The sequence below is a fragment of the Dendrobates tinctorius genome, unplaced genomic scaffold (assembly GCF_039654945.1).
Source record: "Dendrobates tinctorius isolate UK_male_01 unplaced genomic scaffold, ASM3965494v1 ptg000276l, whole genome shotgun sequence".
Lineage (NCBI taxonomy): Eukaryota > Metazoa > Chordata > Amphibia > Anura > Dendrobatidae > Dendrobates > Dendrobates tinctorius.
Window position 1 is genome coordinate 4,788,794 of NW_027361943.1, and position 21,097 is coordinate 4,809,890.

General features: G+C 55.9%; 1 protein-coding gene across 1 annotated transcript in view; it reads left to right on the forward strand.

Moving 5' to 3' along the window:
• The first annotated feature begins 2,684 nt into the window (after nt 1–2,684).
• The window catches only part of SLC35E1 (solute carrier family 35 member E1), a 52,534-nt gene continuing 34,121 nt past the window's right edge, over nt 2,685–21,097 (forward strand). The window contains exon 1 of the mRNA XM_073559855.1: nt 2,685–3,264. Within this exon, the coding sequence (XP_073415956.1) occupies nt 2,910–3,264 (355 nt within the window). The 5' untranslated portion in view covers nt 2,685–2,909. The remainder of the gene's footprint in view (nt 3,265–21,097) is intronic.

Consider the following 21,097-nt stretch of genomic DNA (forward strand, 5'->3'; position numbering starts at 1 on the left):
GGCGGCAGCAGTGTCTCTGTCCCTCCTCCTCCATTATCTGGCGGCAGCAGTGTCTCTGTCCCAGCCCCTCCATTATCTGGCGGCAGCAGTGTCTCTGTCCCAGCCCCTCCATTATCTGGCGGCAGCAGTGTCTCTGTCCCTCCTCCTCCATTATCTGGCGGCAGCAGTGTCTCTGTCCCGGCCCCTCCATTATCTGGCGGCAGCAGTGTCTCTATCCCTCCTCCTCCATTATCTGGCGGCAGCAGTGTCTCCATCCCTCCTCCTCCATTATCTGGCGGCAGCAGTGTCTCTATCCCTCCTCCCCCATTATCTGGCGGCAGCAGTGTCTCTATCCCTCCTCCTCCATTATCTGGCGGCAGCAGTGTCTCTACCCCTCCTCCTCCATTATCTGGCGGCAGTAGTGTCTCTGTCCCTCCTCCTCCATTATCTGGCGGCAGCAGTGTCTCTGTCCCGGCCCCTCCATTATCTGGCGGCAGTAGTGTCTCTATCCCTCCTCCTCCATTATCTGGCGGCAGCAGTGTCTCTATCCCTCCTCCTCCATTATCTGGCGGCAGCAGTGTCTCTATCCCTCCTCCTCCATTATCTGGCGGCAGTAGTGTCTCTGTCCCGGCCCCTCCATTATCTGGCGGCAGCAGTGTCTCTATCCCTCCTCCTCCATTATCTGGCGGCAGCAGTGTCTCTATCCCTCCTCCTCCATTATCTGGCGGCAGCAGTGTCTCTGTCCCGGCCCCTCCATTATCTGGCGGCAGCAGTGTCTCTATCCCTCCTCCTCCATTATCTGGCGGCAGCAGTGTCTCTGTCCCTCCTCCTCCATTATCTGGCGGCAGTAGTGTCTCTGTCCCGGCCCCTCCATTATCTGGCGGCAGCAGTGTCTCTATCCCTCCTCCTCCATTATCTGGCGGCAGCAGTGTCTCTGTCCCTCCTCCTCCATTATCTGGCGGCAGCAGTGTCTCTATCCCTCCTCCTCCATTATCTGGCGGCAGCAGTGTCTCTGTCCCTCCTCCTCCATTATCTGGCGGCAGCAGTGTCTCTGTCCCTCCTCCTCCTCCATTATCTGGCGGCAGCAGTGTCTCTGTCCCTCCTCCTCCTCCATTATCTGGCGGCAGCAGTGTCTCTGTCCCTCCTCCTCCTCCATTATCTGGCGGCAGCAGTGTCTCTGTCCCTCCTCCTCCTCCATTATCTGGCGGCAGCAGTGTCTCTATCCCTCCTCCTCCATTATCTGGCGGCAGCAGTGTCTCTGTCCCGGCCCCTCCATTATCTGGCGGCAGCAGTGTCTCTGTCCCTCCTCCTCCATTATCTGGCGGCAGCAGTGTCTCTATCCCTCCTCCTCCATTATCTGGCGGCAGCAGTGTCTCTATCCCTCCTCCTCCATTATCTGGCGGCAGCAGTGTCTCTATCCCTCCTCCTCCATTATCTGGCGGCAGTAGTGTCTCTGTCCCGGCCCCTCCATTATCTGGCGGCAGCAGTGTCTCTATCCCTCCTCCTCCATTATCTGGCGGCAGCAGTGTCTCTGTCCCTCCTCCTCCTCCATTATCTGGCGGCAGCAGTGTCTCTGTCCCTCCTCCTCCTCCATTATCTGGCGGCAGCAGTGTCTCTGTCCCTCCTCCTCCTCCATTATCTGGCGGCAGCAGTGTCTCTGTCCCTCCTCCTCCTCCATTATCTGGCGGCAGCAGTGTCTCTGTCCCTCCTCCTCCTCCATTATCTGGCGGCAGCAGTGTCTCTGTCCCTCCTCCTCCTCCATTATCTGGCGGCAGCAGTGTCTCTGTCCCTCCTCCTCCATTATCTGGCGGCAGTAGTGTCTCTGTCCCGGCCCCTCCATTATCTGGCGGCAGCAGTGTCTCTATCCCTCCTCCTCCATTATCTGGCGGCAGCAGTGTCTCTGTCCCTCCTCCTCCTCCATTATCTGGCGGCAGCAGTGTCTCTGTCCCTCCTCCTCCTCCATTATCTGGCGGCAGCAGTGTCTCTGTCCCTCCTCCTCCTCCATTATCTGGCGGCAGCAGTGTCTCTGTCCCTCCTCCTCCTCCATTATCTGGCGGCAGCAGTGTCTCTGTCCCTCCTCCTCCTCCATTATCTGGCGGCAGCAGTGTCTCTGTCCCTCCTCCTCCTCCATTATCTGGCGGCAGCAGTGTCTCTGTCCCTCCTCCTCCTCCATTATCTGGCGGCAGCAGTGTCTCTGTCCCTCCTCCTCCTCCATTATCTGGCGGCAGCAGTGTCTCTGTCCCTCCTCCTCCTCCATTATCTGGCGGCAGCAGTGTCTCTGTCCCTCCTCCTCCATTATCTGGCGGCAGTAGTGTCTCTGTCCCGGCCCCTCCATTATCTGGCGGCAGCAGTGTCTCTATCCCTCCTCCTCCATTATCTGGCGGCAGCAGTGTCTCTGTCCCTCCTCCTCCTCCATTATCTGGCGGCAGCAGTGTCTCTGTCCCTCCTCCTCCTCCATTATCTGGCGGCAGCAGTGTCTCTGTCCCTCCTCCTCCTCCATTATCTGGCGGCAGCAGTGTCTCTATCCCTCCTCCTCCATTATCTGGCGGCAGCAGTGTCTCTGTCCCTCCTCCTCCTCCATTATCTGGCGGCAGCAGTGTCTCTGTCCCTCCTCCTCCTCCATTATCTGGCGGCAGCAGTGTCTCTGTCCCTCCTCCTCCTCCATTATCTGGCGGCAGCAGTGTCTCTATCCCAGCTCCTACATCAAGTCACAAAATAATGAGCAATTAAGAGCTGACGAAGCCGAGCAGGGAACGTCAAGGCCGGAAGTGACGTAGCGAAGAAAGCCCGCGTCCCATCGGAAGTGACGTCATTGTGAAAATGCTCTATCACCTCCCATTCTCTTGACGTCTCCACTTCCACGTATCTCTTGTGTGTGTGTCCCGGTGTGGTGTGCGGCTTCCCCGTGGGGAAGGAGGAGGATCGGGGTCATGGCGGTGGTGTCCGGAGCGGGGGGCGGTGGAGCTGTGGCTCCTGGTAATGTACGGGAGGGGGCCCGAGTAGCCGTGCTCTGCCTGCTCTGGTACTCGGTGAGCTCTGGCGGCAACGTGGTGAACAAGATCATCCTGAACGGCTTCCCGTACCCTGTGACTGTGTCCCTGTTCCACATCCTGGCGATCTGCTGCTTCCTCCCCCCGATGCTCCGTGCGTGGGGGGTCCCGCACACCCAGCTGCCCGCCCGCTACTATCGCTGGTACATTATTCCGCTGGCGTTCGGGAAGTACTTCGCCTCAGTGTCGGCGCATTTCAGCATCTGGAAAGTGCCCGTGTCCTACGCGCACACTGGTGAGTAGAGTGCCTGCTGCCCCTGATAGTACTGGCTGTGCGACCCTCTAGGACTGCATTACCGCTGCCCCTGCTAGTACTGCCCGTCCTGGCTGTGCGACCCTCTAGGACTGCATTACCGCTGCCCCTGCTAGTACTGCCCGTCCTGGCTGTGCGACCCTCTAGGACTGCATTACCGCTGCCCCTGCTAGTACTGCCCGTCCTGGCTGTGCGACCCTCTAGGACTGCATTACCTGTGCCCCTGATAGTACTGCCGGTCCTGGCTGTGCGACCCTCTAGGACTGCATTACCTGTGCCCCTGATAGTACTGCCCGTCCTGGCTGTGCGACCCTCTAGGACTGCATTACCTCTACCCCTGATAGTACTGCCCGTCCTGGCTGTGCGACCCTCTAGGACTGCATTACCTGTGCCCCTGATAGTACTGCCCGTCCTGGCTGTGCGACCCTCTAGGACTGCATTACCGCTGCCCCTGATAGTACTGCCCGTCCTGGCTGTGCGACCCTCTAGGACTGCATTACCTGTGCCCCTGATGGTACTGCCCGTCCTGGCTGTGCGACCCTCTAGGACTGCATTACCTCTACCCCTGATAGTACTGCCCGTCCTGGCTGTGCGACCCTCTAGGACTGCATTACCTGTGCCCCTGATAGTACTGCCCGTCCTGGCTGTGCGACCCTCTAGGACTGCATTACCGCTGCCCCTGATAGTACTGCCCGTCCTGGCTGTGCGACCCTCTAGGACTGCATTACCTGTGCCCCTGATGGTACTGCCCGTCCTGGCTGTGCGACCCTCTAGGACTGCATTACCGCTGCCCCTGATAGTACTGCCCGTCCTGGCTGTGCGACCCTCTAGGACTGCATTACCTGTGCCGCTGATAGCACTGCCCGTCCTGGCTGTGCGACCCTCTAGGACTGCATTACCTCTGCCCCTGATAGTACTGCCCGTCCTGGCTGTGCGACCCTCTAGGACTGCATTACCTCTGCCCTGATAGTACTGCCCGTCCTGGCTGTGCGACCCTCTAGGACTGCATTACCTGTGCCCCTGATGGTACTGCCCGTCCTGGCTGTGCGACCCTCTAGGACTGCATTACCGCTGCCCCTGATAGTACTGCCCGTCCTGGCTGTGCGACCCTCTAGGACTGCATTACCTGTGCCCCTGATAGTACTGCCTGTCCTGGCTGTGCGACCCTCTAGGACTGCATTACCGCTGCCCCTGATAGTACTGCCTGTCCTGGCTGTGCGACCCTCTAGGACTGCATTACCTGTGCCCCTGATAGTACTGCCTGTCCTGGCTGTGCGACCATCTAGGACTGCATTACCGCTGCCCCTGATAGTACTGCCTGTCCTGGCTGTGCGACCCTCTAGGACTGCATTACCGCTGCCCCTGATAGTACTGCCCGTCCTGGCTGTGCGACCCTCTAGGACTGCATTACCTCTGCCCCTGATAGTACTGCCCGTCCTGGCTGTGCGACCCTCTAGGACTGCATTACCTGTGCCCCTGATAGTACTGCCCATCCTGGCTGTGCGACCCTCTAGGACTGCATTACCTGTGCCCCTGATAGTACTGCCCGTCCTGGCTGTGCGACCCTCTAGGACTGCATTACCTGTGCCGCTGATAGTACTGCCTGTCCTGGCTGTGCGACCCTCTAGGACTGCATTACCGCTGCCCCTGATAGTACTGCCCGTCCTGGCTGTGCGACCCTCTAGGACTGCATTACCTGTGCCCCTGATAGTACTGCCTGTCCTGGCTGTGCGACCCTCTAGGACTGCATTACCTCTGCCCCTGATAGTACTGCCCGTCCTGGCTGTGCGACTCTCTAGGACTGCATTACCTCTGCCCCTGATAGTACTGCCCGTCCTGGCTGTGCGACCCTCTAGGACTGCATTACCTGTGCCCCTGATAGTACTGCCTGTCCTGGCTGTGCGACCCTCTAGGACTGCATTACCGCTGCCCCTGATAGTACTGCCCGTCCTGGCTGTGCGACCCTCTAGGACTGCATTACCTGTGCCCCTGATAGTACTGCCCGTCCTGGCTGTGCGACCCTCTAGGACTGCATTACCTGTGCCCCTGCTAGTACTGCCCGTCCTGGCTATGCGACCCTCTAGGACTGCATTACCGCTGCCCCTGCTAGTACTGCCCGTCCTGGCTGTGCGACCCTCTAGGACTGCATTACCGCTGCCCCTGATAGTACTGCCCGTCCTGGCTGTGCGACCCTCTAGGACTGCATTACCGCTGCCCCTGCTAGTACTGCCCGTCCTGGCTGTGCGACCCTCTAGGACTGCATTACCTGTGCCCCTGATAGTACTGCCTGTCCTGGCTGTGCGACCCTCTAGGACTGCATTACCGCTGCCCCTGATAGTACTGCCCGTCCTGGCTGTGCGACCCTCTAGGACTGCATTACCTCTGCCCCTGATAGTACTGCCCGTCCTGGCTGTGCGACCCTCTAGGACTGCATTACCGCTGCCCCTGCTAGTACTGCCCGTCCTGGCTGTGCGACCCTCTAGGACTGCATTACCTGTGCCCCTGATAGTACTGCCCGTCCTGGCTGTGCGACCCTCTAGGACTGCATTACCTGTGCCCCTGATAGTACTGCCCGTCCTGGCTGTGCCACCCTCTAGGACTGCATTACCTGTGCCGCTGATAGCACTGCCTGTCCTGGCTGTGCGACTCTCTAGGACTGCATTACCGCTGCCCCTGATAGTACTGCCCGTCCTGGCTGTGCGACCCTCTAGGACTGCATTACCTGTGCCCCTGATAGTACTGCCCGTCCTGGCTGTGCGACCCTCTAGGACTGCATTACCTGTGCCCCTGATAGTACTGCCCGTCCTGGCTGTGCCACCCTCTAGGACTGCATTACCTGTGCCGCTGATAGCACTGCCTGTCCTGGCTGTGCGACTCTCTAGGACTGCATTACCGCTGCCCCTGATAGTACTGCCCGTCCTGGCTGTGCGACTCTCTAGGACTGCATTACCGCTGCCCCTGATAGTACTGCCCGTCCTGGCTGTGCGACCCTCTAGGACTGCATTACCTCTGCCCCTGATAGTACTGCCCGTCCTGGCTGTGCGACCCTCTAGGACTGCATTGCCTGTGCCCCTGATAGTACTGCCCGTCCTGGCTGTGCGACCCTCTAGGACTGCATTGCCTGTGCCCCTGATAGTACTGCCCGTCCTGGCTGTGCGACCCTCTAGGACTGCATTACCTGTGCCCCTGATAGTACTGCCTGTCCTGGCTGTGCGACCCTCTAGGACTGCATTACCGCTGCCCCTGATAGTACTGCCCGTCCTGGCTGTGCGACCCTCTAGGACTGCATTACCTCTGCCCCTGATAGTACTGCCCGTCCTGGCTGTGCGACTCTCTAGGACTGCATTACCTCTGCCCCTGATAGTACTGCCCGTCCTGGCTGTGCGACTCTCTAGGACTGCATTACCTCTGCCCCTGATAGTACTGCCCGTCCTGGCTGTGCGACCCTCTAGGACTGCATTACCTGTGCCCCTGATAGTACTGCCTGTCCTGGCTGTGCGACCCTCTAGGACTGCATTACCTGTGCCCCTGATAGTACTGCCCGTCCTGGCTGTGCGACCCTCTAGGACTGCATTACCTGTGCCGCTGATAGTACTGCCTGTCCTGGCTGTGCGACCCTCTAGGACTGCATTACCTCTGCCCCTGATAGTACTGCCCGTCCTGGCTGTGCGACTCTCTAGGACTGCATTACCTCTGCCCCTGATAGTACTGCCCGTCCTGGCTGTGCGACCCTCTAGGACTGCATTACCTGTGCCCCTGATAGTACTGCCTGTCCTGGCTGTGCGACCCTCTAGGACTGCATTACCTGTGCCCCTGATAGTACTGCCCGTCCTGGCTGTGCGACCCTCTAGGACTGCATTACCTGTGCCGCTGATAGTACTGCCTGTCCTGGCTGTGCGACCCTCTAGGACTGCATTACCTCTGCCCCTGATAGTACTGCCCGTCCTGGCTGTGCGACCCTCTAGGACTGCATTACCGCTGCCCCTGATAGTACTGCCCCCGCGACCCTCTAGGACTGCGTTACCGCTGCCCCCGATAGCACTGCCCGTCCTGGCTGTGCGACCCTCTAGGACTGCATTACCTCTGCCCCTGATAGTACTGCCTGTTCTGGCTGTGCGACCCTCTAGGACTGCATTACCTCTGCCCCTGATAGTACTGCCTGTTCTGGCTGTGTGACCCTCTGGGACTGCATTACCTCTGCCCCTGATAGTACTGCCCGTCCTGGCTGTGCGACCCTCTAGGACTGCATTACCTCTGCCCCTGATAGTACTGCCCGTCCTGTCTGTGCGACCCTCTAGGACTGCATTACCTCTGCCCCTGATAGTACTGCCTGTTCTGGCTGTGCGACCCTCTAGGACTGCATTACCGCTGCCCCTGATAGTACTGCCTGTTCTGGCTGTGCGACCCTCTAGGACTGCTTTACCTCTGCCCCTGATAGTACTGGCTGTGCGACCCTCTAGGACTGCATTACCGCTGCCCCTGATAGTACTGCCTGTCCTGGCTGTGCGACCCTCTAGGACTGCATTACCTGTGCCCCTGATAGGACTGCCTGTCCTGGCTGTGCGACCCTCTAGGACTGCATTACCTGTGCCCCTGATAGTACTGCCTGTCCTGGCTGTGCGACCCTCTAGGACTGCATTACCGCTGCCCCTGATAGTACTGCCCGTCCTGGCTGTGCGACTCTCTAGGACTGCATTACCGCTGCCCCTGATAGTACTGCCCGTCCTGGCTGTGCGACCCTCTAGGACTGCATTACCGCTGCCCCTGATAGTACTGCCCGTCCTGGCTGTGCGACCCTCTAGGACTGCATTACCTCTGCCCCTGATAGTACTGCCCGTCCTGGCTGTGCGACCCTCTAGGACTGCATTACCGCTGCCCCTGATAGTACTGCCTGTTCTGGCTGTGCGACCCTCTAGGACTGCATTACCGCTGCCCCTGATAGTACTGCCCGTCCTGGCTGTGCGACCCTCTAGGACTGCATTACCGCTGCCCCTGATAGTACTGCCCGTCCTGGCTGTGCGACCCTCTAGGACTGCATTACCGCTGCCCCTGATAGTACTGCCCGTCCTGGCTGTGCGACCCTCTAGGACTGCATTACTGCTGCCCCTGATAGTACTGCCTGTCCTGGCTGTGTGACCCGCTAGGACTGCATTACCTTTACCCCTGATAGTACTGCCCCCGCGACCCTCTAGGACTGCATTACCGCTGTCCCTGATCGCACAGCCAGGACGGGCAGTGCTACCCTCTAGGACTGCATTACCGCTGCCCCTGATAGTACTGCCCGTCCTGGCTGTGCGACCCTCTAGGACTGCATTACCTGTGCCCCTGATAGTACTGCCTGTCCTGGCTGTGCGACCCTCTAGGACTGCATTACCGCTGCCCCTGATAGTACTGCCTGTCCTGGCTGTGCGACCCTCTAGGACTGCATTACCTGTGCCCCTGATAGTACTGCCTGTCCTGGCTGTGCGACCATCTAGGACTGCATTACCGCTGCCCCTGATAGTACTGCCTGTCCTGGCTGTGCGACCCTCTAGGACTGCATTACCGCTGCCCCTGATAGTACTGCCCGTCCTGGCTGTGCGACCCTCTAGGACTGCATTACCTCTGCCCCTGATAGTACTGCCCGTCCTGGCTGTGCGACCCTCTAGGACTGCATTACCTGTGCCCCTGATAGTACTGCCCGTCCTGGCTGTGCGACCCTCTAGGACTGCATTACCTGTGCCCCTGATAGTACTGCCCGTCCTGGCTGTGCGACCCTCTAGGACTGCATTACCTGTGCCGCTGATAGTACTGCCTGTCCTGGCTGTGCGACCCTCTAGGACTGCATTACCGCTGCCCCTGATAGTACTGCCCGTCCTGGCTGTGCGACCCTCTAGGACTGCATTACCTGTGCCCCTGATAGTACTGCCTGTCCTGGCTGTGCGACCCTCTAGGACTGCATTACCTCTGCCCCTGATAGTACTGCCCGTCCTGGCTGTGCGACTCTCTAGGACTGCATTACCTCTGCCCCTGATAGTACTGCCCGTCCTGGCTGTGCGACCCTCTAGGACTGCATTACCTGTGCCCCTGATAGTACTGCCTGTCCTGGCTGTGCGACCCTCTAGGACTGCATTACCGCTGCCCCTGATAGTACTGCCCGTCCTGGCTGTGCGACCCTCTAGGACTGCATTACCTGTGCCCCTGATAGTACTGCCCGTCCTGGCTGTGCGACCCTCTAGGACTGCATTACCTGTGCCCCTGCTAGTACTGCCCGTCCTGGCTATGCGACCCTCTAGGACTGCATTACCGCTGCCCCTGCTAGTACTGCCCGTCCTGGCTGTGCGACCCTCTAGGACTGCATTACCGCTGCCCCTGATAGTACTGCCCGTCCTGGCTGTGCGACCCTCTAGGACTGCATTACCGCTGCCCCTGCTAGTACTGCCCGTCCTGGCTGTGCGACCCTCTAGGACTGCATTACCTGTGCCCCTGATAGTACTGCCTGTCCTGGCTGTGCGACCCTCTAGGACTGCATTACCGCTGCCCCTGATAGTACTGCCCGTCCTGGCTGTGCGACCCTCTAGGACTGCATTACCTCTGCCCCTGATAGTACTGCCCGTCCTGGCTGTGCGACCCTCTAGGACTGCATTACCGCTGCCCCTGCTAGTACTGCCCGTCCTGGCTGTGCGACCCTCTAGGACTGCATTACCTGTGCCCCTGATAGTACTGCCCGTCCTGGCTGTGCGACCCTCTAGGACTGCATTACCTGTGCCCCTGATAGTACTGCCCGTCCTGGCTGTGCCACCCTCTAGGACTGCATTGCCTGTGCCCCTGATAGTACTGCCCGTCCTGGCTGTGCGACCCTCTAGGACTGCATTACCTGTGCCCCTGATAGTACTGCCTGTCCTGGCTGTGCGACCCTCTAGGACTGCATTACCGCTGCCCCTGATAGTACTGCCCGTCCTGGCTGTGCGACCCTCTAGGACTGCATTACCTCTGCCCCTGATAGTACTGCCCGTCCTGGCTGTGCGACTCTCTAGGACTGCATTACCTCTGCCCCTGATAGTACTGCCCGTCCTGGCTGTGCGACTCTCTAGGACTGCATTACCTCTGCCCCTGATAGTACTGCCCGTCCTGGCTGTGCGACCCTCTAGGACTGCATTACCTGTGCCCCTGATAGTACTGCCTGTCCTGGCTGTGCGACCCTCTAGGACTGCATTACCTGTGCCCCTGATAGTACTGCCCGTCCTGGCTGTGCGACCCTCTAGGACTGCATTACCTGTGCCGCTGATAGTACTGCCTGTCCTGGCTGTGCGACCCTCTAGGACTGCATTACCTCTGCCCCTGATAGTACTGCCCGTCCTGGCTGTGCGACTCTCTAGGACTGCATTACCTCTGCCCCTGATAGTACTGCCCGTCCTGGCTGTGCGACCCTCTAGGACTGCATTACCTGTGCCCCTGATAGTACTGCCTGTCCTGGCTGTGCGACCCTCTAGGACTGCATTACCTGTGCCCCTGATAGTACTGCCCGTCCTGGCTGTGCGACCCTCTAGGACTGCATTACCTGTGCCGCTGATAGTACTGCCTGTCCTGGCTGTGCGACCCTCTAGGACTGCATTACCTCTGCCCCTGATAGTACTGCCCGTCCTGGCTGTGCGACCCTCTAGGACTGCATTACCGCTGCCCCTGATAGTACTGCCCCCGCGACCCTCTAGGACTGCATTACCTCTGCCCCTGATAGTACTGCCTGTTCTGGCTGTGCGACCCTCTAGGACTGCATTACCTCTGCCCCTGATAGTACTGCCTGTTCTGGCTGTGCGACCCTCTAGGACTGCATTACCTCTGCCCCTGATAGTACTGCCTGTTCTGGCTGTGTGACCCTCTGGGACTGCATTACCTCTGCCCCTGATAGTACTGCCCGTCCTGGCTGTGCGACCCTCTAGGACTGCATTACCTCTGCCCCTGATAGTACTGCCCGTCCTGTCTGTGCGACCCTCTAGGACTGCATTACCTCTGCCCCTGATAGTACTGCCTGTTCTGGCTGTGCGACCCTCTAGGACTGCATTACCGCTGCCCCTGATAGTACTGCCTGTTCTGGCTGTGCGACCCTCTAGGACTGCTTTACCTCTGCCCCTGATAGTACTGGCTGTGCGACCCTCTAGGACTGCATTACCGCTGCCCCTGATAGTACTGCCTGTCCTGGCTGTGCGACCCTCTAGGACTGCATTACCTGTGCCCCTGATAGGACTGCCTGTCCTGGCTGTGCGACCCTCTAGGACTGCATTACCTGTGCCCCTGATAGTACTGCCTGTCCTGGCTGTGCGACCCTCTAGGACTGCATTACCGCTGCCCCTGATAGTACTGCCCGTCCTGGCTGTGCGACTCTCTAGGACTGCATTACCGCTGCCCCTGATAGTACTGCCCGTCCTGGCTGTGCGACCCTCTAGGACTGCATTACCGCTGCCCCTGATAGTACTTCCCGTCCTGGCTGTGCGACCCTCTAGGACTGCATTACCTCTGCCCCTGATAGTACTGCCCGTCCTGGCTGTGCGACCCTCTAGGACTGCATTACCGCTGCCCCTGATAGTACTGCCTGTTCTGGCTGTGCGACCCTCTAGGACTGCATTACCGCTGCCCCTGATAGTACTGCCCGTCCTGGCTGTGCGACCCTCTAGGACTGCATTACCGCTGCCCCTGATAGTACTGCCCGTCCTGGCTGTGCGACCCTCTAGGACTGCATTACCGCTGCCCCTGATAGTACTGCCCGTCCTGGCTGTGCGACCCTCTAGGACTGCATTACTGCTGCCCCTGATAGTACTGCCTGTCCTGGCTGTGTGACCCGCTAGGACTGCATTACCTTTACCCCTGATAGTACTGCCCCCGCGACCCTCTAGGACTGCATTACCGCTGTCCCTGATCGCACAGCCAGGACGGGCAGTGCTACCCTCTAGGACTGCATTACCGCTGCCCCTGATAGTACTGCCCGTCCTGGCTGTGGGACCTTCTAGGACTGCATTACCGCTGCCCCTGATAGTACTGCCCGTCCTGGCTGAACGGCCCTCTAGGACTGCATTACCGCTGCCCCTGATAGTACTGCCCGTCCTGGCTATGCGACCCTCTAGGACTGCATTATCTGTGCCCCCGATAGCACTGCCCGTCCTGGCTGTGAGACCTTCTAGGACTGCATTATCTCTGCCCCTGATAGTACTGCCCGTCCTGGCTATGCGACCCTCTAGGACTGCATTATCTCTGCCCCCGATAGTACTGCCCGTCCTGGCTTTGTGACCCTCTAGGACTGCATTACCTCTGCCCCTGATAATACTGCCCGTCCGACCCTCTAGGACTGCATTACCGCTGCCCCTGATAGTACTGCCTGTCCTGGCTGTGCGACCCTCTAGGACTGCGTTACCACTGCCGTCCTGGCTATGCGACCCTCTAGGACTGCATTTCCTCTGCCCCTGAAAGCACTGCCCGTCCTGGCTGTGAGACCTTCTAGGACTGCATTACCTCTGCCCCTGATAGTACTGCCCATCCTGGCTGTGCGACCCTCTAGGACTGCATTACCTCTGCCCCTGATAGTACTGTCCCCGCGACCCTCTAGGACTGCATTACCGCTGTCCCTGATAGTACTGCCCGTCCTGGCTGTGCGACCCTCTAGGACTACATTACCGCTGCCCCTGATAGTACTGCCCGTCCTGGCTGTGTGACCCTCTAGGACTGTATTACCTCTACCCCTGATAGTGCTGCCCCTGATAGTACTGCCCGTCCTGGCTGTGCGACCCTCTAGGACTACATTACCGCTGCCCCTGATAGTACTGCCCGTCCTGGCTGTGTGACCCTCTAGGACTGCATTACCTCTACCCCTGATAGTACTGCCCCCGCGACCCTCTAGGACTGCATTACCGCTGCCCCAGATAGTACTGCCCGTCCTGGCTGTGTGACCCTCTAGGACTGTATTACCTCTACCCCTGATAGTGCTGCCCCTGATAGTACTGCCCGTCCTGGCTGTGCGACCCTCTAGGACTGCATTACCTCTGCCCTTGATAGTACTGCCCGTCCTGGCTGTGCGACCCTCTAGGACTGCATTACCTCTGCCCCTGATAGTACTGCCCCCGCGACCCTCTAGGACTGCATTACCTCTGTCCCTGATCGCACAGCCAGGACGGCAAGTGCTACCCTCTAGGACTGCATTACCGCTGCCCCTGATAGTACTGCCCGTCTTGGCTGTGCGACCCTCTAGGACTGCATTACCGCTGCCCCTGATAGTACTGCCTGTCCTGGCTGTGTGACCCTCTAGGACTGCATTACCTCTACCCCTGATAGTACTGCCCCCCGCGACCCTCTAGGACTGCGTTACCGCTGCCCCTGATAGTACTGCCCGTCCTGGCTGTGCGACCCTCTAGGACTGCATTACCTCTGCCCCTGATAGTACTGCCCGTCCTGGCTGTGCGACCCTCTAGGACTGCATTACCTCTACCCCTGATAGTACTGCCCCCGCGACCCTCTAGGACTGCGTTACCGCTGCCCCCGATAGCACTGCCCGTCCTGGCTGTGCGACCCTCTAGGACTGCATTACCTCTGCCCCTGATAGTACTGCCTGTTCTGGCTGTGTGACCCTCTGGGACTGCATTACCTCTGCCCCTGATAGTACTGCCCGTCCTGGCTGTGCGACCCTCTAGGACTGCATTACCGCTGCCCCTGATAGTACTGCCCGTCCTGTCTGTGCGACCCTCTAGGACTGCATTACCGCTGCCCCTGATAGTACTGCTCGTCCTGGCTATGCGACCCTCTAGGACTGCATTATCTGTGCCCCCGATAGCACTGCCCGTCCTGGCTGTGAGACCTTCTAGGACTGCATTATCTCTGCCCCTGATAGTACTGCCCGTCCTGGCTATGCGACCCTCTAGGACTGCATTTTCTCTGCCCCCGATAGTACTGCCTGTTCTGGCTGTGCGACCCTCTAGGACTGCATTATCTCTGCCCCCGATAGTACTGCCCGTCCTGGCTGTGCGACCCTCTAGGACTGCATTACCGCTGCCCCTGATAGTACTGCCTGTCCTGGCTGTGTGACCCGCTAGGACTGCATTACCTTTACCCCTGATAGTACTGCCCCCGCGACCCTCTAGGACTGCATTACCGCTGTCCCTGATCGCACAGCCAGGACGGGCAGTGCTACCCTCTAGGACTGCATTACCACTGCCCGTCCTGGCTGTGGGACCTTCTAGGACTGCATTACCGCTGCCCCTGATAGTACTGCCCGTCCTGGCTGAACGGCCCTCTAGGACTGCATTACCGCTGCCCCTGATAGTACTGCCCGTCCTGGCTATGCGACCCTCTAGGACTGCATTATCTGTGCCCCCGATAGCACTGCCCGTCCTGGCTGTGCGACCCTCTAGGACTGCATTATCTCTGCCCCCGATAGTACTGCCCGTCCTGGCTTTGTGACCCTCTAGGACTGCATTACCTCTGCCCCTGATAATACTGCCCGTCCGACCCTCTAGGACTGCATTACCGCTGCCCCTGATAGTACTGCCTGTCCTGGCTGTGCGACCCTCTAGGACTGCGTTACCACTGCCGTCCTGGCTATGCGACCCTCTAGGACTGCATTTCCTCTGCCCCTGAAAGCACTGCCCGTCCTGGCTGTGAGACCTTCTAGGACTGCATTACCTCTGCCCCTGATAGTACTGCCGGTCCTGGCTGTGTGACCCTCTGGGACTGCATTACCTCTGCCCCTGATAGTACTGCCGGTCCTGGCTGTGTGACCATCTAGGACTGCAGTACCTCTGCCCCTGCTAGTACTGCCTGTCCTGGCTGTGCGACCATCTAGGACTGTATTACCTCTGCCCCTGCTAGTACTGCCCGTCCTGGCTGTGCGACCCTCTAGGACTGCATTACCTCTGCCCCTGATAGTACTGCCCCCGCGACCCTCTAGTACTGCATTACCTCTGTCCCTGATCGCACAGCCAGGACGGCAAGTGCTACCCTCTAGGACTGCATTACCGCTGCCCCTGATAGTACTGCCCGTCTTGGCTGTGCGACCCTCTAGGACTGCATTACCACTGCCCCTGATAGTACTGCCTGTCCTGGCTGTGTGACCCTCTAGGACTGCATTACCTCTACCCCTGATAGTACTGCCCCCGCGGCCCTCTAGGACTGCGTTACCGCTGCCCCTGATAGTACTGCCCGTCCTGGCTGTGCGACCCTCTAGGACTGCATTACCTCTGCCCCTGATAGTACTGCCCATCCTGGCTGTGCGACCCTCTAGGACTGCATTACCTCTACCCCTGATAGTACTGCCCCCGCGACCCTCTAGGACCGCGTTACCGCTGCCCCCGATAGCACTGCCCGTCCTGGCTGTGCGACCCTCTAGGACTGCATTACCTCTGCCCCTGATAGTACTGCCTGTTCTGGCTGTGTGACCCTCTGGGACTGCATTACCTCTGCCCCTGATAGTACTGCCCGTCCTGGCTGTGCGACCCTCTAGGACTGCATTACCGCTGCCCCTGATAGTACTGCCCGTCCTGTCTGTGCGACCCTCTAGGACTGCATTACCGCTGCCCCTGATAGTACTGCCCGTTCTGGCTATGTGACTTTCTAGGACTGCATTATCTGTGCCCCTGATAGTACTGCCCGTCCTGGCTGTGCGACCCTCTAGGACTGCATTACCTCTGTCACTGATAGTACTGCCCCCGCGACCCTCTAGGACTGCATTACCGCTGCCCCTGATAGTACTGCCCGTCCTGGCTATGCGACCCTCTAGGACTGCATTATCTCTGCCCCTGATAGTACTGCCCGTCCTGGCTGTGCGACCCTCTAGGACTGCATTACCGCTGCCCCTGATAGTACTGCCCGTCCTGGCTGTGCGACCCTCTAGGACTGCATTACCTCTGCCCCTGATAGTACTGCCCGTCCTGGCTGTGCGACCCTCTAGGACTGCATTACCGCTGCCCCTGATAGTACTGCCGGTCCTGGCTGTGCGACCCTCTAGGACTGCATTACCGCTGCCCCTGATAGTACTGCCGGTCCTGGCTGTGCGACCCTCTAGGACTGCATTACCTCTGCCCCTGATAGTACTGCCCGTCCTGGCTGTGGGACCCTCTAGGACTGCATTACCGCTGCCCCTGATAGTACTGCCTGTCCTGGCTGTGGGACCCTCTAGGACTGCATTACCTCTGCCCCTGATAGTACTGCCCGTCCTGGCTGTGGGACCCTCTAGGACTGCATTACCGCTGCCCCTGATAGTACTGCCTGTCCTGGCTGTGCGACCCTCTAGGACTTCATTACCGCTGCCCCTGATAGCACTGCCCTTCCTGGCTGTGCGACCATCTAGGACTGCATTACCGCTGCCCCTGATAGTACTGCCCGTCCTGGCTGTGCGACCCTCTAGGACTTCATTACCGCTGCCCCTGATAGCACTGCCCTTCCTGGCTGTGCGACCCTCTAGGACTGCATTACCGCTGCCCCTGATAGTACTGCCCGTCCTGGCTGTGCGACCCTCTAGGACTTCATTACCGCTGCCCCTGATAGCACTGCCCTTCCTGGCTGTGCGACCATCTAGGACTGCATTACCGCTGCCCCTGATAGTACTGCCCGTCCTGGCTGTGCGACCCTCTAGGACTTCATTACCGCTGCCCCTGATAGCACTGCCCTTCCTGGCTGTGCGACCCTCTAGGACTGCATTACCGCTGCCCCTGATAGTACTGCCCGTCCTGGCTGTGCGACCCTCTAGGACTTCATTACCGCTGCCCCTGATAGCACTGCCCTTCCTGGCTGTGCGACCCTCTAGGACTGCATTACCGCTGCCCCTGATAGTACTGCCCGTCCTGGCTGTGCGACCCTCTAAGACTTCATTACCGCTGCCCCTGATAGCACTGCCCTTCCTGGCTGTGCGACCATCTAGGACTGCATTTCCGCTTCGTTAGCAAGTGAGCAATGATGTGATTGGTTGCTAGGGGCCTGTCTACTGTGTGTCGGGTCTGGGTAGGAATTGAGGGTGCAACGTGACTGTGTCGAGTTGTGATATTTTACAGGACAAATCGTCGTTTTACTATATAATGCAGGAAACTAATAGTCAAAGAATGGTGAAAAGAAAGGTACCACCATTGCTCTTTAGGTTTTACAGTAAAAAGTGACCTGGCAGTGTCATTCTGTAGGCCAGGATAAATAGCAATACCAAACGTCTCTGTAATAGAATCTTATTTCAGTATCGAAAGTAACCTCAAATATGTGTGTGTACATTGGATAAATAGTCTACACACCCCTGATAAAAAGGCAGTTTTTTGTAATGTGACAAAATCCTGCTAAGAAGAACGAATTCAGAACTTTTTCCACCTTCACACCCATAATCTGTACAAATCCATTGGGAAACATACTGAAATTGTTTTGAGGGAAAAATGAAAATAACAAAAGAAAAATAGTGGTTCAATAATTATAAATACCCTCTTTATATTGGGGATATGTTTGTGTTCAGAATTAGCCAATCACATTTAAACTCATGATAAATAGTAGTCAGTACATAGCTGCCATCAATTACAGTGATTCTGAGTAACTTCATATAAAGTTTAATTGATCTAGTAGGATTTTCCCAAAACTTTCTTAGTTGCCTTTTCCAGCAAAGGCCATGGCCCGTAAACAGCTATTACAACACAGCAAAGGGATCTCATTGTTGAAAATAATCAGTCAGGAGAAGGCTACAATAAACTTTCAAGGTATTGGATGTATCATATAACTCTGAAGACGTGACGTAAATTTGAGACAACTTTGGCATTACCTAGAACAGGATGTCACTTAAAAATTGATGAAAATATTAGAAGTTTGGTCCGGAAGGTTACCAAGAAGCTTAAGGCAACATTAAAGAAGCTGCAGGAATTTCTGGCAACTACCGGATGTGACAATGTCTGGCCTGTAGAGGAACAAAAAAAGATTTTCTTAAAAAAAAAGATGTCTGTTTTGCCAAAACCTACATCAATTCTGCCAAAAGCATGTGGGAAAATTTGTTCTGGTGTGCCGAGATCAAGGTTAAACTTCTTGACAATAATTCCAAAAGGTATGCTTGGCACAAAGTCAACACTGCATATCACCAAAAGATCACCATACCCACAGTTAAACATGGTGAAGGCAGTATAATACTTTGGGGATGTTTTCTGCAATTAGAACTGGGGTTTAGTGAACATGGGGAGAAATATGAAGTTCTAAATCTTTCAATATGTCATGAAAATCTTAAGGCCTCTGCTAAAAAGCTGAAGATTAACTTTGCCTTATCAGCATGACACTGACTCCAAGCATAGGTTCAAATCAACAAAATAATTGGTTTGCCAGAAGGTCAGTTTTGCAACGGCCCAAACCTAAATCTAAGGCCGGGGTCACACTAACCGGCGCAAAATACGGTCTGTAGTTTACAGGCGTGATACGGATGAATGACCCCTAAATAGTGCTCCGTAGGTCATCCGTAAGCAAGGTGTGGTTGCGTATTTTGCGCATGTCTGCATCCGTATGCAATCCGTATGGCGAGAATTTCTCGCCGCCTTGCAAAATGGACATATAATGGAGCCCTATGACAGGGTTTATAACAGAAACGAAATAATAGATATAGACACATAGAATGCATATATATATATATATATATATATTGTCATTGAGATAAACATATAGATATATATATATTTACATTTCACAGAGTTCTTCATAGCAGAATAGCCGCTAATTAAATTGCCGGCTTCTATCAAATCCTTCCCCAACCCGACATGAAATGACACATGGTTTACTTTCAGTAAAGCATTTCATTTCATGTTTTTTTTAGATGTCCTTGACTATTAATTAGATGCGGGTTTGTGTGCAAAATTTGGGAGTTGTAGTTATTTAAAGGGGTTAATTAGTTGTTAAATGTGTGGGCTTCCCATTGCCCTGTAGCGGTGGCGAATGGGTTAATCTAACAAAGGGTTAATGTCACTTTACAATCGAATGGTGACATTAACCCTTAGTTAGATTAACCCACTCGCCACCAATATAGGGCAATGGGAAGCCCACGCATTTTTTAACAACGGATTAACTGCTTTAAATAACGTCAGTCAAAATCCGCCAATTTTTTAAAAAAACGGATCCGCCAAAAAAGGGGTGGATCTGATTTTTGCCCATAGACTTACATTAGTGGCGGATCTTGACTGACAGTCGTCCGTCACACTCGTTTTTTGACGGATCCGCTAAGATTTTAGCGTTTCCCAGGCAGATGAGACGGACCCTGCAACGTTTTTTTTACCTGACGGTCCGCTATTTTGCATTGCGCATGCCTGGACCCTTTATTCCCGGAAGCATTTTAACCATAAAATGCTGTTCTGGGAGTCTGGCTCTGTCTCTCTCTGTGTCTCTCTCTCGCATTCTTGGGTGCAAACCAAGTGACTTTGGCGTGCTCGAAAAATAGGTTTGAATCCCTACAATGGCATGCTCATGGCTGTTCAACAGTCTAACAAACAGACAATCCCTGCATGTGTTGTGGCTGTCAAACAGCTGCGATTCATGCAGCTGCGGGGACTCGAACGTATTATTCGAGCACGCCGAAGTCACTCAGGTGGCACACAAGCATGCTCAGGTAACACCTTATCCCAGCATGTTTGCTTATCACTACAGGATTCGCGACTCCGCTGCCTCTATAATTGCTGGGTGAAATCTTTGGAAAATGTAAAAAGTTCATGAAAGTAGAGCATTTAAGAAGCATGTACTGGTGATTTCCTATCTCTAACAAGTTATTGAAACAAAAGCCAATAACAATGGTGTGTATTCCCCAAGAAACACTGTCACTGTCTCAGTAACTTGTCATGTGGCCTTGAGCATCAATTACAGCTTAACAACGATGTCTCCTGCTGTACACAAGTGGAGTTATCGCTGAGGCATGGCTTCCCACTCTTCTTGAAGGGCGGCCCTCGGGTCATTAAGGTTCTGAAGGGAGTTCCGAGCCTTTACAGTGACTCAGCTGATCCCATAGGTTTTCTGATGAAATGTGCCATTAATCTCCTTGTTAGAAAGCTGCATGTTGTGCAAAAAGTACTGAAACTTTGAACAGTTGGACATGTGTATTGAAAAGTTTAGTGTGCATTTTAGATTCATCCTGAAATTTCTCCCCGAACGCCAAATATCCCTAACGGGAAGTTCGTGCCTCTGAGCATAAGAAACCTAGACTTGGTGGCTGGCTCTCAGTAGATTCCCCTACTGTAATTACCTGTTCATGGTAGAAGGTCCTAGTTCAATGGAGGTTGAAGTGTCAGCTCTTTTTCACTTTCCCAGTTATTATTATTCTCATATGTTCAATGCGAGGATGATATGTCCCCTCTCCGGAGATGTCCTCATGGATTTTACAATTTTTCTCTACAACAGTTCATAATTGTGGCCCTCATCTATTCTTTGCTCTGCTATACCATCCATGTTTACTGCATTACCTTATGCCCAAGGCCGGCTATGAAAGAGCAGTTCTGCATGTAACAAACTGGTTTCCTAATTTCTTGTGCACCTGGTAGTCGGTGGTAAGCTTCCCACAAGGTGATCATTGGAAAATGGGATGTTGGTTTAGTGGCTGTGTGTTCACAGGCTGCCGACAGCCCTAAGGCTTTTTGTTTAGTTAAGGAGGCGAAGTCCTATGAAAACTCCGGTTGCACACGCAGGCAGACTTCTCAGGTGAAGCTTGCCCCTATGTATTACCATTGCTGGAGCATTCACACATACATGGCTATGAGGCTTCTTCAGGTTGGGTGGGAGCCCTGCATCTGGGCTGTGAATTACACTGACACATGGATGTGTGACTGGGGCTAAGGCCATATTTTCATGTGGCAGATTTGTTGCAGAAAATTCT